The 25,013-nt window shown below is 38.1% G+C and overlaps 1 protein-coding gene across 1 annotated transcript in view; it reads right to left on the bottom strand.

The window, feature by feature from the left end:
• ITPR2 (inositol 1,4,5-trisphosphate receptor, type 2) overlaps positions 1 to 25,013 on the bottom strand; it is a 707,773-nt gene that overhangs the window by 555,441 nt on the left and 127,319 nt on the right. The window contains exons 3-9 of the mRNA XM_006866982.1: positions 19,632 to 19,747; positions 18,728 to 18,814; positions 15,293 to 15,451; positions 9,611 to 9,709; positions 9,276 to 9,359; positions 8,898 to 9,044; positions 5,533 to 5,628 (exon numbers count right to left, since the gene is read on the bottom strand). Of these exons, the coding sequence (XP_006867044.1) occupies positions 5,533 to 5,628; positions 8,898 to 9,044; positions 9,276 to 9,359; positions 9,611 to 9,709; positions 15,293 to 15,451; positions 18,728 to 18,814; positions 19,632 to 19,747 (788 nt within the window). The remainder of the gene's footprint in view (positions 1 to 5,532; positions 5,629 to 8,897; positions 9,045 to 9,275; positions 9,360 to 9,610; positions 9,710 to 15,292; positions 15,452 to 18,727; positions 18,815 to 19,631; positions 19,748 to 25,013) is intronic.

Here is a 25,013-nt window from a genome sequence, read left to right on the forward strand (position 1 = left end):
AAAAAGAGGAAGACCCCAATGAGGTGGACTGGTACACTAGCAGCAGCAATGGACTCAAGCATAACAATAATGGTGAGCATGGCATAGGACCAGACAGTGTTTCATTGCTTTTGCATGATGTCACTCAGTCAGAACTGACTCAGTACCTAACAACAACAACCCATCCCTGAAAAATTCTGAGCTCTTCAAAACAGCAGTTTTGTTATTCTTAAGGGACTCCCATCGTGTTCCTTTTCAATGTTCATTGAGTTTTAAGAACAAAAAGATGTCTGAAGGAGCAAGATGAGGGGTAAGGTGCACAGAATGAGCAGCTGTATTGTTGTGACGGAAAACAATTCCTTGGTGACATTTTTCTGATCGTTTTTTCACCAACACAGTTTTTCAATTCTTAAAACTCCATAATAAGCTCCCATGATTGTCCTGTGTCCTTCAAGATCAACCCGTTGGAGTCTCCCCCAACCCACTAAAAAATCAGTCACTATAGCCTTCTGAGCTGACTTCTCTGCCTATAATTTAACTGGCCCAGCAGATCCCCTCAGTAGCTACTGTTTGGATTAAATCTGTTTTTGGAAAGCACCCTAACAAGACTAAAGCAAGTGTATTAGTGAGAGAACTTGTCTGTAGATACACTGACTGCAGAGACCTGTTTAAATACATTTTGTTCAGAATAAACTCAGGTATATAAGAACTAGCAATACTTTTTGACTTGTTCTTGACTATACTGAAGATTGTATGAAATACAAAGAAGACATTTGCTGGTTCAACGAATTCCAGAAAGAATGATCTGCAACACTTGCATTCTCAACATCTCAATATGCGTGTCTCATTTTTAAAATATATAAATATTAAACAGAAAACTGAAAACGTAAAATAAATGAAAGCGTTACAGACTTCCCTAAGAAGAAGAACATAGTATACTAAAACAGATAATGCCAAGAGGTTACAACGCTGAAAATGTTGGAAGCCCCCTGCCCTGCCCTGATGGCCTGAATAATGCTTCCAAACCAAATAGCTGGGCATTTTCAAAAGCAAAATGATAACGGGATAATAATTATCTTTCAGTTGCTATAAGAAGCTAGTTACCATCTATTTCCTAACTGGAAATCAATTTTTTATCCAGTACCAGTAAGAACAGCCACTGTGATTTTGTCAGCCCTCTGAGCACTTTCATATCAGCAGGACAACCCTGTGGAAACACAGCTATCCCAGAATCGTTTCTGAGCTTAGCTGGAATAGGGAATATACAACATCAATTTATGGATGTATTTTGAGAGTATGCTTTTTATTTTGATGTAAGAATATTATGCAAAAGCCCCCTTTCTATTACACTCATCAAAATCAGTCAATAGTAGATTCCTAGTTTTCAATTTCCAGATACATATTTAATGGTTAATTCTCTCACCTTGCCATAAAAAAAAAGTTACTACATAAAATATTAAAGGTCAAAGAAAATATCTTCCAAATACACCAGCCTCTTTCACAGACAAAACAGCAACTGGCATTTAAAGTTGTATTCTCTAGAGACAGATTGAAAGACAGGAATGAACTGTATTCAATTTTAATTTTTAATTAATTCATTTATGTATCGAGGTGTTAGGTTTTCATTAAAGTTAAAAAAACATGTTTATTAATAATTGAATGATTTAAATGTATCGATGACAAGCTTTAATTATGGAAATTAATAAAGGAAGCTAGTGATGTGTAACTCAAGTCAGTCTCCTACAGAACATAAGTAGCTCTAAAAAACCATTGATTGAAAAGCAAATTAGAGAGAACACTAACATAAAATCCAAGAGGATTTAATCCTAACATCTTTTTTATTATTATTTAATTTATATTGTACTTTGTTGATCAAATTTTTCAACATGCATATTTAACACAATGTACTGGTGTGGCCCTGTGGGTTAATGCACTGGACTGCAAGGTCACTTTGAACCGCAAGGTCGCTGGTTTAAGCTCACCAGCTGCTCCTCGGAAACTCTATATAGGGTCACTATGATTTGGTACTGACTCAACGGCACTTAACAACAACTTTTCATATTGAGGACTAAGATTTGACTGACCGAAGCCATGGTATTTTCAATAACCTCATATGTATGTGAAAGTTGGACTGTGAATAAGGAAGACCTTAGAAGAATTGATACACTTGAGCTATTGTGTTGGAGGAGAATATTAAAAGTACCATGGATTGCCAAATGAACAAATCAATCTGTGTTGGATTAAGTTCAGCCAGAATGTTCCTTGGAAGCCTGGAAGGTCAGACTCAGTCTCTCATACTTCAGACATATTATCAGGAAAGACCAGTCCTAGGAAAGGATATCATATTTGGTAAAGTGGAGGGTAGGAGAAAAAGAGGCAGACCCCCAACGCAATGGATTGGCACAGTGGTGGCAGCGACAGGCTCAGGAGTAGCAACAATTGTGAGGTTGGCCCAGGATGGGGCAGTGTTTCGTTTTGTTGTGTATAGGGTCTCTATGAGTCAGTGCCAACTCAATGGCCCCTAACACCACAACCTTTCATATTGAAATACTTCTAATACTGTTCCTTAAAATTGACATTTCCTGCTAGTTATCACAGTATGTAATATGTAAAGAATACAGAAGTATTTTTATTTTTCCATTGAATGATGCAACACACAAATGTTCACAATATATATTCACATACAACCTTTTCCTCTCTCATCTCATTTACTATCAAAAAACTGGTGAATCTAGAAAAACTGCTTTAATCATTGTATTCTGTTGTTGTTGTTGTTGTTGTTGTTGTTGTTAGGTGCCGTCGAATCAGTTCCTACCCATAGCGACCCTGTATGCAGGGTTTCCAAGGAGCGGCTGGTAAGCTTAAACCTCCAACCTTGCCGATCAAACTGATTTTGCAGTCCAGCACATTAATTACTGATTTAGTATCTCTTTTACACTCTAAAGCATCTTCATTATGCTGCTTGATGACATAGACCCACAGGAAGCCTGTGCTGCCTAAAGTCAGTCCAACTTCCAACCAATCAGGTTTGCTATTTGGCGGCATAGGAACACAGAACTTTGACCTCGCTTAAAGGCCTCCAGGTAGGGGCACAGAACGGCGGATGGCTTTATCTTGCTTGCCAGGCTCGCCTGACTTACCTTTTATAAGACATCTTATTAGGATTCTCTAATTCTTCTTTTACACAAACTTCCCTTCCATGTTGTTGATACATGCCGTTGAGTCAGTTCTGACTCATTGTGAGCCTGTATAGCGTTTCTGAGGTTATAAGTCTTAGCGGAAGCAGAAAGCTCCATCCTTTTCCGAGTCTCTGTTAGTAGGCTCAAACTATCAACCTTGTAGTTCGCAGTCCAGTGCTCGTTCTACAGAGCTACCACTCTCCCTGCCATAGTGCTTTTCTGCTTAAAAAGGTTACTTTTCAAAAAAAGTTACTTCAAAACATTTATGGTGTAAAAAGACCATAAATTACAAAGCTACATTTCATTTTATTGAGGCGTTGTTGTTGTTAAGTGCTGTCGTGTTGGTTCCGACCCATAGAGACCCTAGACAAGGTTTCCGAGGAGTCTCTGGTGAGCTTGAACCGCTGACCTTGCAGTTCAAACTGACCTTGCAGTCCAGCGCATTAACCGACAGCGCCACACCAGTATACATACATATATATGTAAGTAACAGGTCTAACACTTATCAAAGTAAGAATTGTTGCTGTTATTAAGTGCTGTCAAGTCAGTTCGGACTCATAGCTACCCAGTGTAGGGTTTCTGAGGGGCAGCTGGTAGATTTGAACAGCCTTTATTTAATCACATATTAATAGAAGAAAGATGAGGCTTCCTGCTCTGGCAAAGATTCATAGCCTCAGAAACGGTATACAGGGTCGCAATGAGTCAGAAGCTACTCTATGGCACTTAATACAACATTCACATATCAAATACAATTAATCATGTCAGCATCATTTACCAGGATTGTCATGAGCCACACATTATACCATGTACTATTTACATAATATGATTTAATTCTCTTCATAATCATATTATGTAAATATTATGATTATCCTTAGTTTTCAGACAAGGAAATTGTAGTTTAGAGAGATTAATTACCCAAACAGGCTCAAAACGCTGCTCATAAATCCTGAAATCTTCTTCACGCATCCTGGAAGCTTATAGAATCCTGAATATTATTGTTAAATGCTGTGGAATCAATTACAACTCATAGTGATCCTAATTATGAGGTTATTGTCAGGTTTCTGAGGAGCAGCTGGAAGGTTTGAACCACCAACCTTGTGATTAGCAATCCAGTGCTTATCCTACAGTGCCACACCAAGGTCCTGAATAGTTTTTTTTAATATTTATTTATTCATTCATCCACTCAGAAAATGTTCATGAAAGGCTTTCTAAGTGCCAGGCACTCTCTAGAGTCCAGAGACACAGTGATGATAAAACAAAACCCCTGCCTTTATGACGCAAACATTCTGCTGATATAGATCATCAATAAACAAATAAATAAAATGAGATGGTACTAAGTATTATGAAGAAAAATACCACAGATTTATAGGATGGAGAAGGTTATGGGATCTGCATAGTCCTACACTTACAGTAACTTTAGAACCCACTTACCATTCCCTACAACTTCTTCTCATCAGTTCTTCATCCTCATCCTTTACCCCACTTCCTTCCTTTCCCTTCCTCACCTCCAACACCAAAAACTAAAAAGTAATATTAAAATTCCAAGTGTAATTTGTGGCTTAGCATCCCAGAAGAAATGCTAGAATTAAAAAGAGAAACACAATTGAAGAGAGTAGAATGAATGGATATTTTCTACCCATCTTAAAAAGGATAATTCAAAATCATTTTTAAAGTTGTTGCTGTTTTTAAGTGTTGTCGAGGCAGTTCCAACTCATAGTGACCCTATCTAGGGCTTACAACGAAAGCTTGGTGGGTTTGAACTGCCAACCTTGTGGCTAGTAGTCCAGTGTCATACCAAAACTCCATTTTTAAAATAGATAACCAAAATTTAATAAAATAATTTCAAAAACTACTATGATAAATTAGTTCTACCACTTTTCATGTCTACCATGCTTTTAGTGGATAAAGACCTTAGTATGTTTTTACCATTTTTTTATCAACAGTTTTACGACAATTCAGGGTCTCTGGAAGAAATCCCTTCACTTTGTCCATGGCTTGGACAATAAAAGCCACCCACCAGTGAAAGAGAATAAGCCCAGGACTACCTGGGCTATCCTCCATCAATACAAACTCATCATGTAGACACTCTGAAAGAGTAAAGCTAGATTAGAAATGTTAGGCCACATCCTATACATATGTAAATCCTAAACATATGCATTCCACATGACCTTATAAGAAACCAACTCTAGGGTTTTGGTGACATTGTTATTGTTTTAATTTTAAGAGAAAGATTGTTTTTAGACTTTGACTATAATTTTATAGTAATTTCTATGCCAATCCAGAATATATAAGGCATAATCAAAACTGTATAATAACTATTTGTACAAATAAAGCATCTTGGTGAACTCAACAGCACTACATCCATGAGTCTTACCTCTGCAGCCAGATAGTTCCCAGTTGCAAGATGTTTAAATCTGAACAAGCTGTTCCACTGCCCTGCACCCCCACGGCATGGGTCATGATGAACCACCTACAGACAAAGAGAGCAAGGATGATAATGGCTAGCTGTTATTCATCTTGCCAGCAAGCAAATGCAAACACTTTATACATGCATGCCCTCCTGTTATATCTAATATCTGTTTCTATGAGAGTACAATGTGACAGAAAAAACAAAATTCCCCATAAAAGAAGAGAGATACTTTATAATAACAGTTAACTCACTGTACATACATGATGCTCACACTTTACATCTACAAATGCAACCTCACTCCTAAACACATGTCTACAAGACCCAAACTTGGAACACTCTGGGGTTTCTCCTCATTCTCCCCCATTCATTCAACAGATTGTAATAAGAGCCAATTATGTGCCAACTACTCTTCTAGGCAATAAGGACACAACAGTGAATAAAACTAGAGTGTAAACTAGAAAACAAACAAGATTTGACAAGTGCAAAGAGGGATATAAACCAGTTGAGTAACTAAGGAAGACTACTCTAGAAATAGTAATCAGTACAGACTGCAGTGAGGAGATGGTATGTTAGCTGAGACCTGGACAATACAAAGGCGCCAGCCACACAGAGAGATAGGAAGAGATTATAGGTGGAGAAAACCACAAGAGTCTAGAGTGTCTGAGCTAACTTAATCCTTGGCCTTTCATGGATGCTTTCAACTAGCACCGTGCTCTTTGGTGCCTGTCTTTTCAACTAGTGCCACTCCTGGTGCTGAGCCACTGGGCAGAACTGGGAATGAAATAAATCTGACATAGTTGGTGATCACAACTGGTATGGCAGAGTAGACAAGCACGGGTTTTCCAGTTAGAAGACACGTGTGCTTGAGCTCCAACTCAACCATCTACTATGGTCTGAATTTAGCAAGTAGCTTAACATCTCAGAGCCATGTTTCCTCATGTACAAAATGGAGTTAATTCATAAGACTGTTGTGAAGGTTAAATATCATTGGGCATGTCCAAGTACTAAGATTATTGTTGCTGTTAAGTGCCATCGTGTCAGTTCCGACTCACAGCAACCCTGTATAGGGTTTCCAAGGAGCAGCTGGTGGCCTTGACCACCAACCTGGTGGTTCAAATCGACCTTGCAGTTCAGTGCATTAACCCACAGAACCACAACAGGACTCTATTGTCCCTCAACAAATTATGTTCTTTTTACTGGAATTGGGCTCCTGCTCCAGTCTGAAATTCTGGATGTTAACATTATCTTTAAAGTCCACTGTTTCATGAATTTTTTTAAGCCTATATATATCTTTCTAATCCCTTTACGGCTTCCAGGTTCTCTGTCGTCTTCTACTCTCACAGGTCAAATATAATAAGAACTACGAAAATACCTCAAAAACAATGAAGTCAAACAAAAATGCGCCCCCTTCGGCTGAACGGTCCTTTGAGGTTCAGCTCTCAAATCTTTCTTCCTCAAACCCTTTGCTAATCACATAAGTCACTGTGAGCTTGTCCATATTTGAACCTGTACTTCTTCTCAGGGAGTCATGGATAATTTGAGAGTCTGATCTAATCTCTGTGTTGTTATACACACAAATTTTGTGTATAACTGCTTCTTGTAATTGTTAAGTGCCATCGAGTTGGTTCCGCTCATAGTAGTAACCCTGGATAGGATTTCTGAGGAGCAGCTGGTGGGTTTGAACCATCAACCTTGCTATTAGCAATGCAGTGCTTATCCTATAGGGCCACACCAGGACTCTGTATAATTGCTGTTGTTGTTATTATGTGTTGTTGAGTCTGTTCCAACTCATACTGATCCTGTATAGGGTTTCCAGGCTTTACATCTTTGCTGAAGCAAAAAGCCTTGTATAATTGCTAGGGATTAACAAATAATGAGAAGCCCATGTGTGAGTCCCAAACTTAGAAAGCCTATCCTATATATTAGTGGGTCTAACAACGATATCATACCCTAGGATACATTTTGAAGATAGGGGAAAGGGAGAGTTGTTGTTCTTCTTAGGTATCTTCATGTCAGTAAACCACCCTATAGAGCTTTCTAAGCTGTAATCAGCAGACCTTTAACCTGATGAACAGCTGGGTGGATTAGAGCTACCAACCTTTAGGTTAGCTCTGAGCACTTAACTGATGCACCACCAGAGTTCCTTTATAGGGAGGAGAAGGTTTATTTAGTTATCACAATGACTTTGAAGGGTACTATTGACATCTAATGGGCAGTGCTTAAAAGTATTATATATTCTGCAGTACATAAGACAGTCCAGTATGCATCAGGTACCATGTTGGCACTCACCACCATCTTTACCCTGCTAAGCTTTCCCCTGTATCACAGAGACTGAAGATTCCTTCACCAGCAGAGCTCTGGACAGCATTCCCATGAGAATGGAAGCCAGAGGACAGGGACAGTTGGCAGAGGCTTCTCTTTGGGCTCTGGTAACATTGGTAGCAGTCGGTAAGTGTAGGCTCCCACAGGCTGGGGTTGGCAGAGGACTCCCAAGGGGATGAGCCAATAGCATAAGGTCGACAGTCTCAGAGAAGGTACAGAGTGGTTCCTAACAGGGCCTGATCTCCAGATAAAACCCCTACACCACCCTGTATTTCCTTCTCCGGTGTTTTCAGAAATGTCGAAAACCATATTCTATATGAAATGCCTCTTTGCTTGACACACCTCAGTAATTTCTATTTCCCGGCTGAAGTCTGATAGAACACATTCTAAAGAAAACTATAATATACTCACAAATAAATATAAATTATCTCTAAATGTTGAAATACACATTATTTCATTACATATATATGGGGGCTTCAAATTTTCATGGAAAAATTCTGTTACCTTTTAATTCCATTTTTCTACAAACTTTTTGAAGCCCCCTCATATATGGAACGAGAGAGAGATGCCCCCAAGAGAAGATAAAAGAAGTAGTATCCTTTCAAATTAGTCACAAAAATAAAAGAGTAAAAAATGTTGATTCAAAAAAAACGATTCTGTCTTGGTCAACCATTCTACGATCAAAAGGACAGCAGTTGCCTAAGGACAAAGTTCAGAAGGTTTGGGAAGGAGATAGAATGGAAATAAGAATCTCAGGGAGAAAGTGGGGTAATTGACATTACAAGGGATTGCAATCATTGAAACGAACAAAGTGTGTGATTTGTTGAATGTAAAACTAATGATCTGTTCTGTAAACCTTCACTCAATTCACAATAAAAAGTTTTAAAGAATGATTCTGTCTTATGTGTCCATCATAAATGATGCCTATATATCAATAACACTATATCAATCAAAAGTCTTCGCCTTTTGAGCTAAATATTTATTAAAAGCCAAAAATATTTACGCACCTCTATTTCCCAGAGTGCCTTAGAACTAGTAGCAGAAGTGGCTGATTGACGCAAAGTTGTACGAAGGAAAATGTGCTGTTTTTTCTCATATTCATCACAAGTCAGAAACTTCTCTTGCTCTGCATGAAACAATCTTACAACATCACCCTAGGGGAGAAAAAAAGCCCAGAACTCTGTATTTCCAAACAAATTAAGAATGTACAAGCATAAGGAGCAGGTCCCTCTTTCTGCTGGCTGCTTAACTGAAAATTATAATACATATCAAAAGATGGGGAGAAAAATTATGAAACAGCACTGATTACACAGGTTTTGCACCTACAAATTCAACAAAACTACCTTTAGTTCTGTCAGCAAATTTTCTATGTAGTGCATACTTACTCCTTTTAATACATCTTCTCGATAGGAACTATATTTCATGAATAAAGTGATTTTCCAACTAGTGTTGCAATTAACAGCATTCACCTAGTAATAAAGAAATGTAGAATTATAAAATCATAGATAACATACTATTCTAGAAATTATTAAACTAGTAGAAGAAGAATAAAAGATAACTCTGGACAGTGAATTAAGTATTTCCATATAACAAACTTCAAGGGATCTTCAGAAAATATCAGTAGTAATCATTGTCTACAACGAAAAAAGTAATTAGACTTTTTAGTTTTCCCTCTCATGAGAAAAGTCCAGAAATTCATTCTCTTCCCCCTTGAATGTACCTCTTTGCATCCTGGGTTATCAAGAAGTTCAATGTTGCTGGCATGTAGTGGTTGCCCTGCATTCACTGGCATCAAAACGACTTTGTCTCCTACAACAATCTAGGAATCAAAAAGAAATTGCCATTGAGATACTGCATGGATCTTTACTGCTAGATTTAAAGTTCAGCATAACTATACAGAAGTCATGCTATTGACCTCACGCCTGGCCTGTTTATCCTCCATACTCATTGTAGTCTAATTCTTTTTGTCTTTCCAGTGAAGTATCTTCTGATAAATGATCATAGAACCATGCCCCACTGTGCCTCTCAGCCTAGATTTATAAAAGCTAATGTCGATTTTTTTTTCTTAGTAGTTTCCCATTCAGTAGAGCCTTCATTTCTGATTGAATCAGTGATTATTCCCCCCACATGAGGTCTTATGACATGAACATACCAAATATAGAGAGAGAACATATCACATACACACACACACACATATACACATTTACCTATATGGTAGAAGACTTCAACTGAACATGGAAAATATTTTACGTTTGTATTCTCCCTGTTTGTTACTGTTGTTAAGTACTGTTCTGACTCATAGCGACCCTATAGTTTCCAAGGAGCGACTAGTGAGTTTGAACCATCAACCTTGTGGTCCACTGTTTTATCCCACAGTATCACACAAATATGGTAAATTTGAACTCCCCTATAATTTCAGAAATTTCACTAAGCATATTCTAACAACGTGGATTTAGAAACTAAAAAACTGGGTTTAAGCTTGTAGAAATATGTTCATTATTTAGAGTTTGGGCATCTGGCTTTCTATCTTGTTAAATGCTGTTGAGTCAGTTTTGACTCATAGCTACCCTTTATAGGACTTCTGAGGAGCAGCTGGTATTTACCTTGTGGCTAGCAGTCCAGTGCTTATCCTACAGTGCCACACTAGGTCATTTTTTATTTTTTGATATTAAACACCCAAAAATGATATTACTCCTTAACCTAGTATTCATTGTTGACTAAAAACTAAAATTGATTATGGGAAGAGTAAACAAAGAAGCTCAACGTGATTGAGCGTCTGTGTATTATTAACCAGGCCCACTTTATCTTTGAGTTTTTTAATTCATAAATCAAATTATGGTATTCATAAATCAAATCAAGGCAGTTATGCTTCATCGCAACCCTGTATAGGGTTTCCAAGGACTACAGGAACGTAAGACTATGCTTTCTAAATTATATTAATGAACAGTTTAATTTTAAAATGACAAAAGTTATTTAGGGAGCTTAGTAGCTCCACAGGATAAACACTGGACTACAAACCACAAGGTCGGTGGTTCGAGCCCACCAGCTACTCCATGAAAGAAAGGTAAGGCCTTCTGCTCTCAGAAAAATTTACAGTCTCGGAAACCCTACACAGGGTTGCTATGAGTCAGAACTGACTACAAGACACTTAAAAACAACAAGAAGTTACTTATGTTGCTAGGTCTCATTAGAAGACATACTACTATTGTTGTTGCCAAATGCCACTGAGTCAGTTCTGACTTATTGCAACTCTATATGAGGTTTCTAAGGATTGGAGTTTAAACTGCCAACTTTGTCGTTCAAACCGACTTTGCAGTCCAGTGCTTTATTCCATAGCGCCACACCAGTACCTGCATTCTAAATTATAGAACTGCTCATCATCTGACAAATGGAAACAGATACATGCCATTAGCAGCTACTTTTCTTTTGAAGCAGCACCTGGTATGGTGAAAAGAATTTTTCAGTGAGAACCACAAATCCAGTGTTCTAGTCTCATCTCGCCTATATATTCAAGACATTGAGCTTTCAAAACAGCAAAAACCACTTGCTATCTGAAGAAGCTCTTTTCCTATAACTTAAAAATTGTCTCTTGACGACCATAATAATTTAAATAATATCTCTTACTGAGGCTTTCTGCTCCCGTAAAGATTTACAGCCTCGGAAACCCTGTTCAGGGTCACTATGGGTCAGAACCAACTCGACGGCACTTAACAAAAACAACAACAACGGATCTTATCTTAGCCGTAAATCTACCATCAAAGTTAAAAAAAAAAAAAAAAAAAAAGGTGTCTTTTTAAATTGAAAATGAAAAATGAACTACTCAACCAGAGAAAAAAGATAAATGAATATGAAATATTTATATATTCTGCTCATTACTATCCCTGGTGACTAATTGTTCAATAGCAAGCATGGCTTTCTATACAATTAACAGATGAGAAGCCATGAATCCACTAATCTTTTTTTGTCCATAACTATCCATTCCAAAGTCCTAAAGACAGATCACACAGATGCTTCTGAAGTGTCTGGAACCATTGGTTTTCGAGCATCTTTCTCCCAAGACTGCCATCAGCTTCATTCTTACATGTCATATAAGACACAGAATAACTTTTGGATACTTACAACCTAAATCATAATTTAACATTTTAATTGCTTAGGAGTTCAATATAATTTAGGTCATCAGCATCTTTCCATTTTTTTCTTATTTAAATGAAATGCATTTAAATGAAAATCAGTAGAAATAGAAGCACTCACTACAATACAACAGTATTTCCAATTGCCTTCAACAAAATACATTGTTGGTATTTTAGAAGAATGCCCCCTATTCCTAGAAGGGAAAATGAGCATTACAACACAATTACATATGTGGCAAATATAGGGCTGTGGGTGTGTTTGTGTTTTCACAGCAGCTTTAATCACAGACAAAAGCCACACAGTGGTGAGTAAAAGAGTGAGCTATTTCAGCAAAAAGCAACGTGGAAGGTTGTCTTAGCCATGCTTGACAGGGCACACCTATCTAAAGAGGACTTCTATATTGCACTTTAACAATTATGTTGTCCAATTTGACCAAGATACAGTGTTTTGGTGTGCTTTCCCCCCTCGTTCCACCCCCGTTAAAATTATTTGAAATAGTTCATTACATTCAACTCTCTGTGACTCTGTAAAAGCATTTGAGAACATGGAAAGAAAACCGAATGAATTCATAAAATCCACAGCTAATCTAAAAGCTTCGTGCCTCCAATCGTTTAATGTTATTCCTTCAGAGTATGAACTCTCAGGTTTTGTGGGTTTGGGATGTTTGATTTTATCGGCCACCTACAGACAGGACCCTGACAGTGAGGAGCCAGGGAGACAAACAGGCAAAATAAGAGTGTGCCTCAAAGAATCTGGGGGTTCACAACCTGCATAAGCAGCCCCTAAATAATTGAGAGTTGATTATAATTAACTACCTACTAAACAAACAAACAAACAAAATACCACACTCACAGCACATATCATTTGTGCAACAAAAAAACAGTGTACTTTTTTTTTTTTAAAGAAATCCAACACAAACCAAAGTGCATTGAATTCCTGCGTGCCATGCTTCTCTCCAACCTTACCTAAGGAGGCTCTCACCAGATAATCTATTAATCAAAACAAGCCAAGAAGCTTGCATCCTGTGGAATTGAATTTGTACTTCAAAAATCACTATACTTCAAAAATAAGTGCACTATAAAAAATAAGACTTTTTTTAAAACAAGAAATATCTAAAAGTGCATATGAAAATTGCAAACAAAGTACTGAGAAAATTCCATCAGAATTATACTTTTACATTATTTTTAATTAATGTCAATAAAGAAATTTTTTTAAAATCCTCAAATAATGTACTTCATCAACTGATCAAATATTTGTAAATTTTCTGTTTATGAAAGTCAGTCAATATTCAGTGTCCACCAGCTAGGAACTATCATGCATTACTTATTTATTATACACAAAAATATTAAACTACTATTGACTCATTTCACATGATTCTTCACTTCCAGCAGAAAGTATTTTAACAACTACTAAGAGCTCTGGTAGCGTAGTGGTTACAAATCGGGCTGCTAATCTCACGGTCATTGGTTCAAAACTACCAGCTATTGTGCAGGAGAAAGATGAGGCTTTCTGCTCCCATAAAGATTTACAGCCTCAGAAACCCTGTACAGGGTCGCTATGAGTAGGAACCAACTCCGCGGCACATAACAACAAAGTCTACATGAATCATACTTAACACGTATTTTAAATATATTTTTCATCCAGATCAACTGATAAGCAGATAGCAACTAACAGCTTCTCATAGGTACACATCAATTAAAATATGTAGACTATAAACAGCTCACAATAGAGTCAGTTAAAAGAATATTGTCACATTTGCTACCTAAAATGAGGGGGTGATAAAGGCACAAAGTGACTAGCTTACAAGGTTTCAAGGAAAAGTTTATCTTAATAGTGTGTGGAGGAAGAAAGAGTTTCCACTGAATAGTTTTCATCTTGTCTAGATGGGTCTGGTTAAAAGAGATGGGGATATGATTCAATAGTGAGTAATTGTTATCATGACTAATTGCGACTCTCATAATTGCAAAGGCAGAAGTTTTGTAACAAAAACAGGGGAGTAGTTATTCTTACAGTCCAGAAACAAAAGGACCTTAGGATCATGAAGGGAGAAGAGCACAAGTGGAATGCAGGACCTTATCCAGAGAAGCAGAGACACCAGAGATGGAGGCACAGATGAGGACAAGGAGAGAGGGAGCAGCTGAGGATTCTAGATTCATGGGAAGAAAGGGACTAAGAGATAGCAGCCAGGAGGCTGACTTGTAGAATGTGCCTTTTGGTGGTACAAATTATTATATACGCTTGAGTGTTCAAAAAAAAAAAGCTAAAGTGAATAGAGAGAAATACTGTTAACTGATGGTACATGGTGGGGCTTATAATCATTGTAATGAAACAAGGTGTATGGTTTGTTGAATGTAATACTGATGATGTGTCCTGTAAACTTTCACTGAACCCACAACAATAACTTAAAAAAAAAAAAAAAAAGAATATTGTCATGATACACTATGTTCCTCATAAACATAGCTCTTTTTCCTTACAATCATACTTTGTCCTGTTTAGGTAAGGAAGCACACTGCTAACCTAACAGTTGGTGCCTCAAATCCCCCCAGTGGTACCACAGAAGAAAAGGCCTGTCAGTCTGCCAATCTGCTTCATTAATATTACAAACAACAACAAAAATTGTCCAGTTGATTCCAAGGAATGGTGATCCCTTGTGTTACAGAGTAAAACAACAAACAGGGTTTTCTTGGTTGCAATCTTTACAGAAGCATGTCACCAGTTGCTGTTGTCAAGTGCCATCGAGCCAGGTCCAACCCATAGCGACCCTGTATAGGGTTTCCTAGGAGCAGCTGGTGAGCTTGAACCACCAACCTTGCAGTTCAAATGGCTTTGCAGTCTGGCGCATTAACCCACACTGCCAGGACTCCAAGTGGGCGGGCTCAAATCGCCAATGGTTCTCTAGCAGCTAATGGAAAACTGTGAATCACCCAGAGATTTCCACTAAGATTTCATTCAAGAAAAACCCTACAGAGCAGGTCTACTCTGTAATGCATGGGGTTGCCATAAGTCAGAATCAATTCAGTGAGAACTAACAAGTTTTTCTGTGTAAATTTTAGCTAAAAGATAACCTTTAGCTAACCAGAACTTAGTCTTTTTATGACTTCTGAACATGGTTGTACTACAAATAAATGCTTTCAACAACTAAAGGAATAATTTTAAAATAATGTATTGACCAATGAAAATGTGTCCTTTATTTGCATTTTCTGGAGTCTCTCATTAATTAAGTACTATTTTCTTGATGAGGCCACTTTTTCTTATTTTTACATTTACATACATTGTCACCCTCGCTTCTCAGCTTCCAGAATGGATGAATATAAAACCAAGACCCTTCATTGCCTGCAGCATCCAAGGATACCCTCATGGCATTCTTCTCAAGTAAAGCAGGTAATCTCTTGTTGACAGTCAGGTATTTGTTGCTTTTTATATGCAGTAGCTGTAGGGAAGAGACATGGATTATCACCTTTATCTCATCTGTTAACCACATTTATTTATACATGCATCATGTGCTTATACATACAGCATGTACCCACATAACAAAGCTCTTTGAAGTGGAGATTAGACCAAGGAGTTGTTTTCATACCATTCACTATTTTAGTAAATTGTCTACTATGTTCTGTCTTTAGCTTCCTCCTTGACTTCACTCCCTACACCTCTTCACAGTGAATGGGAGCACATGATAAAAACAAAACAGGGACACTTCTGAATGATTTGCATCTACTGTTAAATAATAGAACCATGCCAGGTTTTTCAAAGGAGACCTGGAGGTTCTCCTTTCCTACACAGTTACAAACACAGATTAACTGAAGAAAAACACAGAGGTTGAGATAAAGTGCCAGCTGACTTGGAATTATTAATCATGCCCAATCTACATGTGTGCCCAAATTCCTCCTCCAAGAGAAGGCAGACTGGCCTTCACTTTCAGTGTGAATCCTACAAAGACTGGGCAACTTCACAAGAGGATGCCAATCTTTCCCCCATCTCAGATAAGAGTGGTTGTTGTTTGTGTTAAGTACCATCCAGTCAGTTCTGACCCATGATGACCCTGTACAAGGATTTCAAGGAGCAGCTGGTTTACTTGAACCACCGACCTTGCGGTTCAAACTGACTTGGCAGTCCAGTGCATTAACCCCACAGCACCACACCAGGACTCCTCAGATGAGGGTAGAAGGCCCTTCTCAGAGTGTCTGGAGTTCACAGACCAGATTATTTCCGAATGCGGTTTGTTTGTTTTTCCAGTTGTCATCGAGTTGATTCTGACTCATTATAATTTAAGGTGGGTCTGAATAGAACTGTGCTCCACAGAATTTTCAACAATTGACTTTTATGATAAATTGCCAGTCCTTTCTTTGAAGTCATCTCTGTTTGGACTCATACAGCCAAACTTTAGTTAGTTAGCCACTCATTATGTTAACTGTTTACACCACCCAGAGACTTCATCTCCAAAACTACAGGAGATCACTATAGTGCTGACAACTTTTTATTCAACTGAGTAAGGAAAACCAAAACAAGACATTCCTCTTATCATCAAAATCACTTTAAAAAAGGAAGATCTTTTGAATACCCAAAATACCAAAAGATAGTTATCTCAGGCTGAAAGGCAGTCCTTTCATTGAAAAATAAAATCATCTTTTGTAACATCTCATAATTATATCCTTGGCTCCCCTTTTACCAAAGACCAATTGGAACTCTCATAATTGACCCCAGATCTTTGGTATCTACCAAGTTAGAGCTCCTGCCCAAGCCCCTAAATGACCACATAGGTTTCTTTCAGGCAGCTGACAAGGAACATTAGTGCTACTTGCTGCCACTTAATACCAATCAACAGTTAATGACAGAACAATAGTTACAGAAGACTGACCAAATGACAGAGGTTTCAGGGTGCAGCCATCAAAGTGTTCAACTGCTAACCAACAATAGTGGTGTGAACTCACCAGCCACTCCTCGAGAATAAGATGTGGTAGTTGACTTCCATAAAGTTTTATGGAATGATCCTTAATGTAATGATCCTGTTTATTGTTGTTGTTAAGTGACATGGAGTCAGTTCCGACCCATAGTGACCCTGTACAAGGGTTTTAGAGGCTGTAAATCTTTATGGGAGCAGAAAGCCTCATCTTTCTTCTGCAGAGCAGCTGGTAGTTTCGAACTGCTGACCTTAAGGTTCGCAGCCCGATTCGTAACCACTGCGCTACCAGAGCTCCTTACATCCTTGGAAACCCTGTAGGGTAGTTCTACTCTGTACTATAGGGACAACCTGTACTACATGAGGTGGAAACAATTCAGTAACAGTGGTTTGGGTTGGGTTTGGCCCAAGGGACATGCGGCCTACCCATGGTGCGGGCACTATAGTGTCTGTCATTACATATACTCGGGGGATGCAAGCTCTGGCCTTTTCTTCTTGTCCCATCAGAGAACTGCTTTGACTGTTCTGTGCTCTGGCATTTTTCCATTGCCCTATGACAAAACATCAGGGGATATTATTCTTAAAAACAGCTCTATGAAAAACCTTATAGTAATGTGTATTGCAAGAAGTTGTTACAGCTATTGTTCACTATTTATAAAAGTGGCCTCTTTATGAGAGTGGATAGGAGAAACATTTCTCTGGTCTTATTCCTGGTAACAACTGTGCTTCTAGACCTCAGACTTCTTGTTGTTCAGTGCTGTAGTTAGTTTCTACTGATAGCAACTCTGTAGAGGGTTTACAAGAAGTAACTGGTGGGTTTGAACCACTAACCTTGGGGTTAGTAGCCCAGTTCTTATCCTACAGCATCACATTATGACTCCAACTTCTGACTTAGTACTACAGACTTCTGGTGTGGCCCTGTGGGTTAATGCGTTGGACTGCAAAGTCGGTTTGAACTGCAAGGTCAGTAGTTCAAGCTCACCAATCGCTCCTCGGAAATCCTATCCAGGGACAGAACTGACTCAACAGCACTTAACAACAACAACAAGGACATCATAGGTGGGTGCTATAACATCTTATGCTTCCCTTATGGCTAAACGGGCAACGAAAAGACTTCCAGAAGAGTTAACTGAACTTTGCCGCATGGATTATTGTGTAAATGAATGCCTCACCTTATTCAGCCAACTATCACTTTCTTCTTGACCCATCTGTCTTACTTATTTACTTCTTTCTCATTTTGTTAGGTGGTAATGCATTTTTGAAGATGCCTTACATTCTTTTTGGAACAAGATGGGGCATATATTAACAAATAACGATAGAAAAAGCTAAAATAATCAAATGAAGCACAAGAAAGGAATGTAGATAAGATAAATCAGTGTGCATACTAACTGAAATAGCAGTAACAACTCAAGTATAAATTTTAACTAAAAGTACAATTTGAAACTTTCTGATCTCTATAACATGAAAAGATAAAGCTCCTTTGTTACAAATTAGTCCCACTAATTCTAAAGGGCTATTTTATTACAGTCCTTTAGAAATTATGTTTCCTCATCCTCTGTCTCTTGATGTAGTAACAATGTATGTGCTAACATCCAGATCAATTATTTCTATGTACACACTAGACTTATTCCAAATATAAAAAAAAATATAATGAGCATCAACTGAAAATGTCACCATATTAGTAATTCTGACCAAATAAGAAACTATTGTATCTTAAAATTTCAAGCAAGTTTAGCATTCATACTAAATGTAAATTGCCCATAAAATGTTCACCTCTTTTAAGAAAACATAAATATTTTAGAGACTTACTTGAATAACATTACTATACTTGACAATTTCTCCCAGCAGTTTCTTATTCTCTGATTCATTTTGTTTTTGTTCCAGTTCTGCAGCATGCTATAAAATAATTATTAAATCTTCAGTGTAGACACAGTAAACAGAGTTCAGTAACTGATAAGTATATAAGCATTTTTTAACAGCTATGTATACCATGTACTATTTCAGTAGCAAAGAAAAATCGCATGAATTAAAATAGGATAGTTGCTTTACTCTTGATGCTTTGGGAGAGATACGGCACATACTTAAATAAATGATTATAACATAGTATGATAATTATTTCAATTTAGAATACAGCTTCAATGTCTTGAGCCACTCAGATGTCTGAAATTTCAGAAAAGCACTAGGTCCTTTGGTCTTATAAAATTACTGTAACAAGAAATATTGCTAGAAAAACCAACCAGGATGATGTGAATTTCAATGTCTCAAAGTACAGTTTCAATTCTGAAAATAACAGGAATTTTAATGACATGTAAAATCAAGTTCTTTTAAATTTACACTTGGCCAAACCAGAAACAACAGATTTTATTTTCTTTCCATAGTCTTTCAGGAAACAAAAACAAAAAATTTAAGAACTACATCAAGTAAAATATGATTGGATTTTCTATTCCAACAGTTTCTGAGTTGGCTTTCACTTCCATGTGAAGCCTTGAATTACTTCGGCACACCCTAAAAATAGCAGAAAGACTATGTGCCCTTCATGCCAGGAAATAAATGGCCACACCCACTAACATAAATATGTCTTCCATTTTCAATGTGTTCTATATCTAACATAACTCTCCATGTATTGGGTAAAATTACAAAGCTAAAAGTTAGAAATCAATGACTGCTATTCTAAGGTCAGCCTAACCCAAGTAAATGAAAGCTCTGCCTTTACCTGTAATTTCTTCAGTAAGGCTGCTTCTGTGTGGTTCCCTTGTTTGGCTTGCTTGGCTTTCCAATATTGCTTCTGGGCAGAATACCGGTTCATAGGGCACACCTTGAAAAGGCAGTCTATGACAAATCAACAAAACAAAAACACTGTAACTAAGGATACAAGCATCTCTTAGATCACCCTTAAAGTTGTATTGTTGTTGCTGTTAAGTTACATACACCAAGTCAGTTCCAAGTGATAGCAATGCTATATAGGGTTTCTGAGGAGAAGTTGGGGCATTTGAATTGCCGACCTTGCAGTTAACAGTACAGTGTTTATCCTACAGCACCACACCAGGACTCCCCCCTTACATCCTGTTGGTGGTGACAAGAGCAGAAAACCTTATCTTTCTCCTGCAGAATTGTTAGTAGATTTGAACTGCTGACCTTTTGGTTAGCAGCCCAACTCATAAGCCACTACACTACCAGAGCTTCTTAGTGTCATCAAGTAGGATCGAACTCATAGCAATGTTGGAAGAAGCACAGCCACAATGTTCCTTGGAAGCCAGGATGACCAGACTTCATCTCTCATACCTCAAACATATTATCAGGAAGGGACCAGTCCCTGGAAGGATATCATACTTGGTAAAGTGAAGAGTCAGAGAACAAGAGGAAGACCCCCAATGAGATGTATTGGCACAGTGGCAGCAGCAATGGGCTCAAGTTCAACAACGATTTTGAGAATGGTGTAGAACTGGACAGTGTTTCATTCTGTTCTGCATAAGATCACTATGGGTCAGAACTGACGCAATAGCACCTTCAACATATCCCACCTGAATTTAGAGATTATCTCAAGAACAGATTTGATGCATCAGATACTAATGACTGAAGACCAGAAGAGTTGTGGGATGGTATCAAGAACATCATACAAGAAGAAAACAAACAGTCATTAAGAAGACAAGAAAGAAGGAAAAGATCAAAATGAAGCTCAGAAGAGACTCTGAAACTTGTTCTCCAGTGTTGTTGTTGTTGTTGTTAACTGCCGTCAAGTCAGTTCCAACCCATTAGCAACCCTGTATAGAGTTTCCGAGGAACTTCTGGTGAGCTTGAACCGCCGACCTTGCAGTTCAAATGGCTTTGCAGTCTGGCACATTAACCCACAGCGATACATGCTAAAACAATTGCAAGAACTGAGGAAGCAAAAGAACTGAACAGAAGATCTCAAAGGGCAGCATGAGAAGACAAAGTGAAGTGTGATAACGAAAGGTGTTGGACCTAGAGTTAGAAAACCAAAAGGGAAGAACATACTTAGCATTTCTCAAGATGAAAGAACTAAAGAAAAAATCCAAATCTTGACTTCAAGTATTGAAGGATTCTATGAGGAAGATATTGAAATGATGCAGAAAACATCCAAAGAAGATGGAAGGAATAGACAGAGTCACTGTAATAAAAAGAAATGGACAATATTCAACCATAGAAGAATTGATGCATTTGAATTACACTGTTGGAGAAAAGTATTGAGGTACCATGGACTGACAGAAGAACAAACAATTCTGTGTTGGTAGAAGTACAGCCAGACTGCTCTTTAGAAGCCAGGATAGACAGATTTCATATCTCATGCTTCGGACATATCAGAAAGAACTAGTCCCTAGAGAAGGAGATCATGCCAGGTAAAGTGGAGTCAGTGAGAAAGAGGAAGACCTCAAACAAGATGGACTGGCACAGTGGTAGCAGCAATGGACTCAAGCTTAACAATGACTGTAAGGATGGCAAAGGACCAGGCAGTGCTTCTGTCTGTTATGCATAAGGTTGCTATGAGTCAGAATCAACCTGATAACACCTAACAAGAACAGAGAGTTTATATATATGAGGAAGCTTCAAAAAGTTCATGGAAAAACAGCACTGAAAGATAATGGCATTCTTTCCATGAACTTTCTGAAGCCCTCTCATATTAGCAAACACAAATTTTTAGTGAACAAATATAGAGGTTGTTCAGAGATACCACTGAAAATGTGCTCCCAGTCTCTTGCAGCTGACTCTTTATCAGAAAAGTGGCCAGATTCTACTTTGTTTTAGTGTTCAAATAAAACTGAGCTCTATGTAATTGTCAGTCTATACTTCTGACTTTTACTTATGTAAAGAAACCAAAAGGGTAAAAGTTGCTCCTCCCCATTACGACAAATTCCTAATAAAGCTCATTTCCTTAGTGAAGTAGAAATGAAGTGTTCTTTGATGGAGAAAAGACATTTCTAAATTCTAGACATCCCTATCAAAGACAATACTAGCTAGGCAGCAAACTGTGTTGTACCCAAACTCCATCATTGTGACTAAGGTCATTTATGAAGTGAGGCAAACACACCGCCAACCCACGTTTACTGTAACTCCCTACCGGGGCCCAGACCATGTGCTGCTAGCTGTCCTCAGAAAGTTCACAGTCTAGTGGGTGAAAGAGGCACCTACTATGAGTTGGGTGGAAGGTGGTATAGGACATAAAGAAGCACTGGTCAGCTTCACCAGGAGAGGTCTGAAGAGGCTTCCCAAAGGAGAAGACACACAACAAATTTTTAAAAAATCAATACTAACTCAACACTTGGGCGTGGGAGTTCAAATATTCAAAGAGGAGGAGCATTTGAAACAGAGCCAGCAGCTGGTGCAAAGGCAGAGAAGGAGAATGCTAAGGGATTACTAACCACTCCTACTTCCAGTGCTGAGATAACAATGCAGTGTTTGACTGAGCCTGAATCTGCTGTGTTATTATGTGTTAAGGAGTTGGTTCCAATTCATAGTTTCTGAAGCTGTAGTAAGTAAATCATTGGGGGAGCAGAGAGCCTCATCTTTCTCCTGTAGAGGGACTAGTGGGATCGAACCACGGGCCTTGCAGATGGAAGTCCAATGCTTATCATATGAAGACATACATTTAAAAGAAAGCATCAGAAGCAACTGATTTACTAATCTGTTAAATACTGAGGAGAGAAAGGAAAAGTGACCCACTCTCCCTGTCTGAGATATAAAGCCTGGCATTTCACAAACCCTTTTCATTTTCAGGGGTTTGGGTTTTGTTAGTTTCTTCTGTTTTTTCAAAACTTTTAATTGTGACTTGAGTGAAGGTTTACTGAGTAGATCACCAGTTTTACATTCAACAAATCATATACTTTGTTTCATTTCAATGATTACAATCTCCTCCATGTAATATCAGTTATCCCACTTCCTCCCTGTGATTCCTGTATCTATTCAAACTTGTTTTTTTCCCTTAGGTACCTGCTGCCCTATTCATCTTGAATAGTTGGCCAACCCATGGTGTACCTACCTCACTAACGCTGATGTCTCCCTTTACCTAGCTAAGGTTTGCCTGAAAGTTGACGCATACGTGTGAGTTCAGTTTCAGACCCTTAGGATAATCAAGGACCATAGGCGTGGTCTCTTTCTCACCAGGAAACCTGCTCTTTTCTTTTTTTTTATCAGTTTGAATTTTGCTCCACGTTTTCTCTCACTCTATCCAGGACCTTCCAAGGTTATTCCTATGAAAACAGTGGCAGTGGGTAGCCAGTGTCATGAAGACTGGTGCTTATGTGTTCCATTAGTCAGTTGAACTAATTAATTCCAAGTATCTTCAATTCTTATCACTCTTTTTCCTTCCCCACGCACATGGAGAGACCAACAGTTGTAACTTAAATGGCCACTTACGAGCTTTTAAGATTCCAGTCCCTATTCACCAAAGTAGGATGTAGAGCATTTGTTTTTGTGGACTGTGTTATTCTAATTGACTATAATGTCCCCCAGGCCAAGCAATTCATTCCCTCAAGGTGTTTGATAAGGTCTAAGTTGTTTTCATATCCTTGTCCTGAAGGCTTGGTTTTTATGGTCCTTTCTTCAGTGACCTCCCACAGGTGACATCTCATTTCATAGTACAGTAAATACCTGATATCTGTTTCAGTGTGGGAACTAACATCCCAAAACTATTTTGACAGATCGGAGAGAACACAGGGCGTACACAGTCAGCTGTAAAAACGCTGCTGCTGTTGATGGTGGGTTTACATAGGTGTATGTGTTTTCAATTCTTTGTCTCCTTTAATACACATTAAAAATGTATATACTGGTGCTGAGCTAGTCATATATTTTGTCTGATTCTAAGTGTACTGCATAATAAAAATGTTAATCAGACCTACCACACCTAACTCACAGGGCTGCTTAGATGTATAAAAATGATAATCTGTGTGAAGGCATTCTGTGAACTATAAAGCCCTATTATAAATGTAAGGCATTACTACTAAGATTGCTTCATTCTTTCAACAATAGCTTCACTAAGATCAGGAGATGACTAAGCCCTAACAAAACTCTCAGCAAAGAGAAACAAAAAGCAGGGTTCTCTGGTTAAAACTGAGTGTACATTAAATATGCCCAGTTATTGACAAAATGTTTGCCTCTTTTGGTTTGAGCTGCACCAATGAAAACTTTTGCATATAATTCTCAAAAACAGCGTGGTGGTGGGGATTATGTGCTTTCAAGTACTTTCTGGCTCACAGCGACTCTGTATAGGGTTTCTGAAGTTGTAAATCTTTACAGGAGCAGAAAGCCTCATCTTTTGCCCACCAAGCAGCTGGAGGATTTGAACTGCTGACCTTGAGGTTAGCAGCCCAACTCATAGCCCACTACACTACCAAGACTCCTTCCAAAATCAAAATTGTTGTTAAAGTGTCGTTCAGTCAGTTCTGACTCATGGTGACCTTGTATAGGGTTTCCAAGGTGCAGCTGGTGGCTTTGAGCTGCTGATCTTGCGGTTCGCAACCCAGTATTTATCCTACAGTGCCATATCAGGAGCGGACAAAATGTTTTCTATTACCTTGTAAAATCTTTTAGAGCATCCAAATACAATTACTAGCCTAGCATGGGTGGAGCCTTTGACAAGCCTCCTGCTCTCCTTTAGCATGCAGGAACTTAGCTGTTTCACACTTTCATCTGTGCACATCACCCTGCTTAAAACCAGCTCCAGGGGTGTCTGCTCATTCTTTAAAATTTTAAATGTGTACAAGGTTTTAGGAGATTCTCCAATGAGAAATTGATTTAGCATGATTTTTTTAAATTAGATAACTACCCTGTCTTCAGCATTTCAAGATTCAAACGAAAAAGAAAAGAAAAGGTTTGCCTCACAGAACTAGTTCCAAAAGCAGAAATAAAAGAAAGTAATCTGTGTTAATTTTTTCAAAAGATTAACTTTAAGTCAAGTTCAGGAACTGTTAGTAAGCCTATGAAATGTGATTGATTCATCCAGTCAGGTAATATTCTAAGAACAATGGCTTGGAAATTAGAATGAATATATGTATATATATATATGTTTTTGGGTAAGTTCTTTTCTTAGTGTTTTACAATAATGGTCTTATGCAGTATTTCTACTTTTGTGACTGACTAA

This window comes from Chrysochloris asiatica, unplaced genomic scaffold (assembly GCF_000296735.1).
Source record: "Chrysochloris asiatica unplaced genomic scaffold, ChrAsi1.0 scaffold00098, whole genome shotgun sequence".
Taxonomy (NCBI): domain Eukaryota; kingdom Metazoa; phylum Chordata; class Mammalia; order Afrosoricida; family Chrysochloridae; genus Chrysochloris; species Chrysochloris asiatica.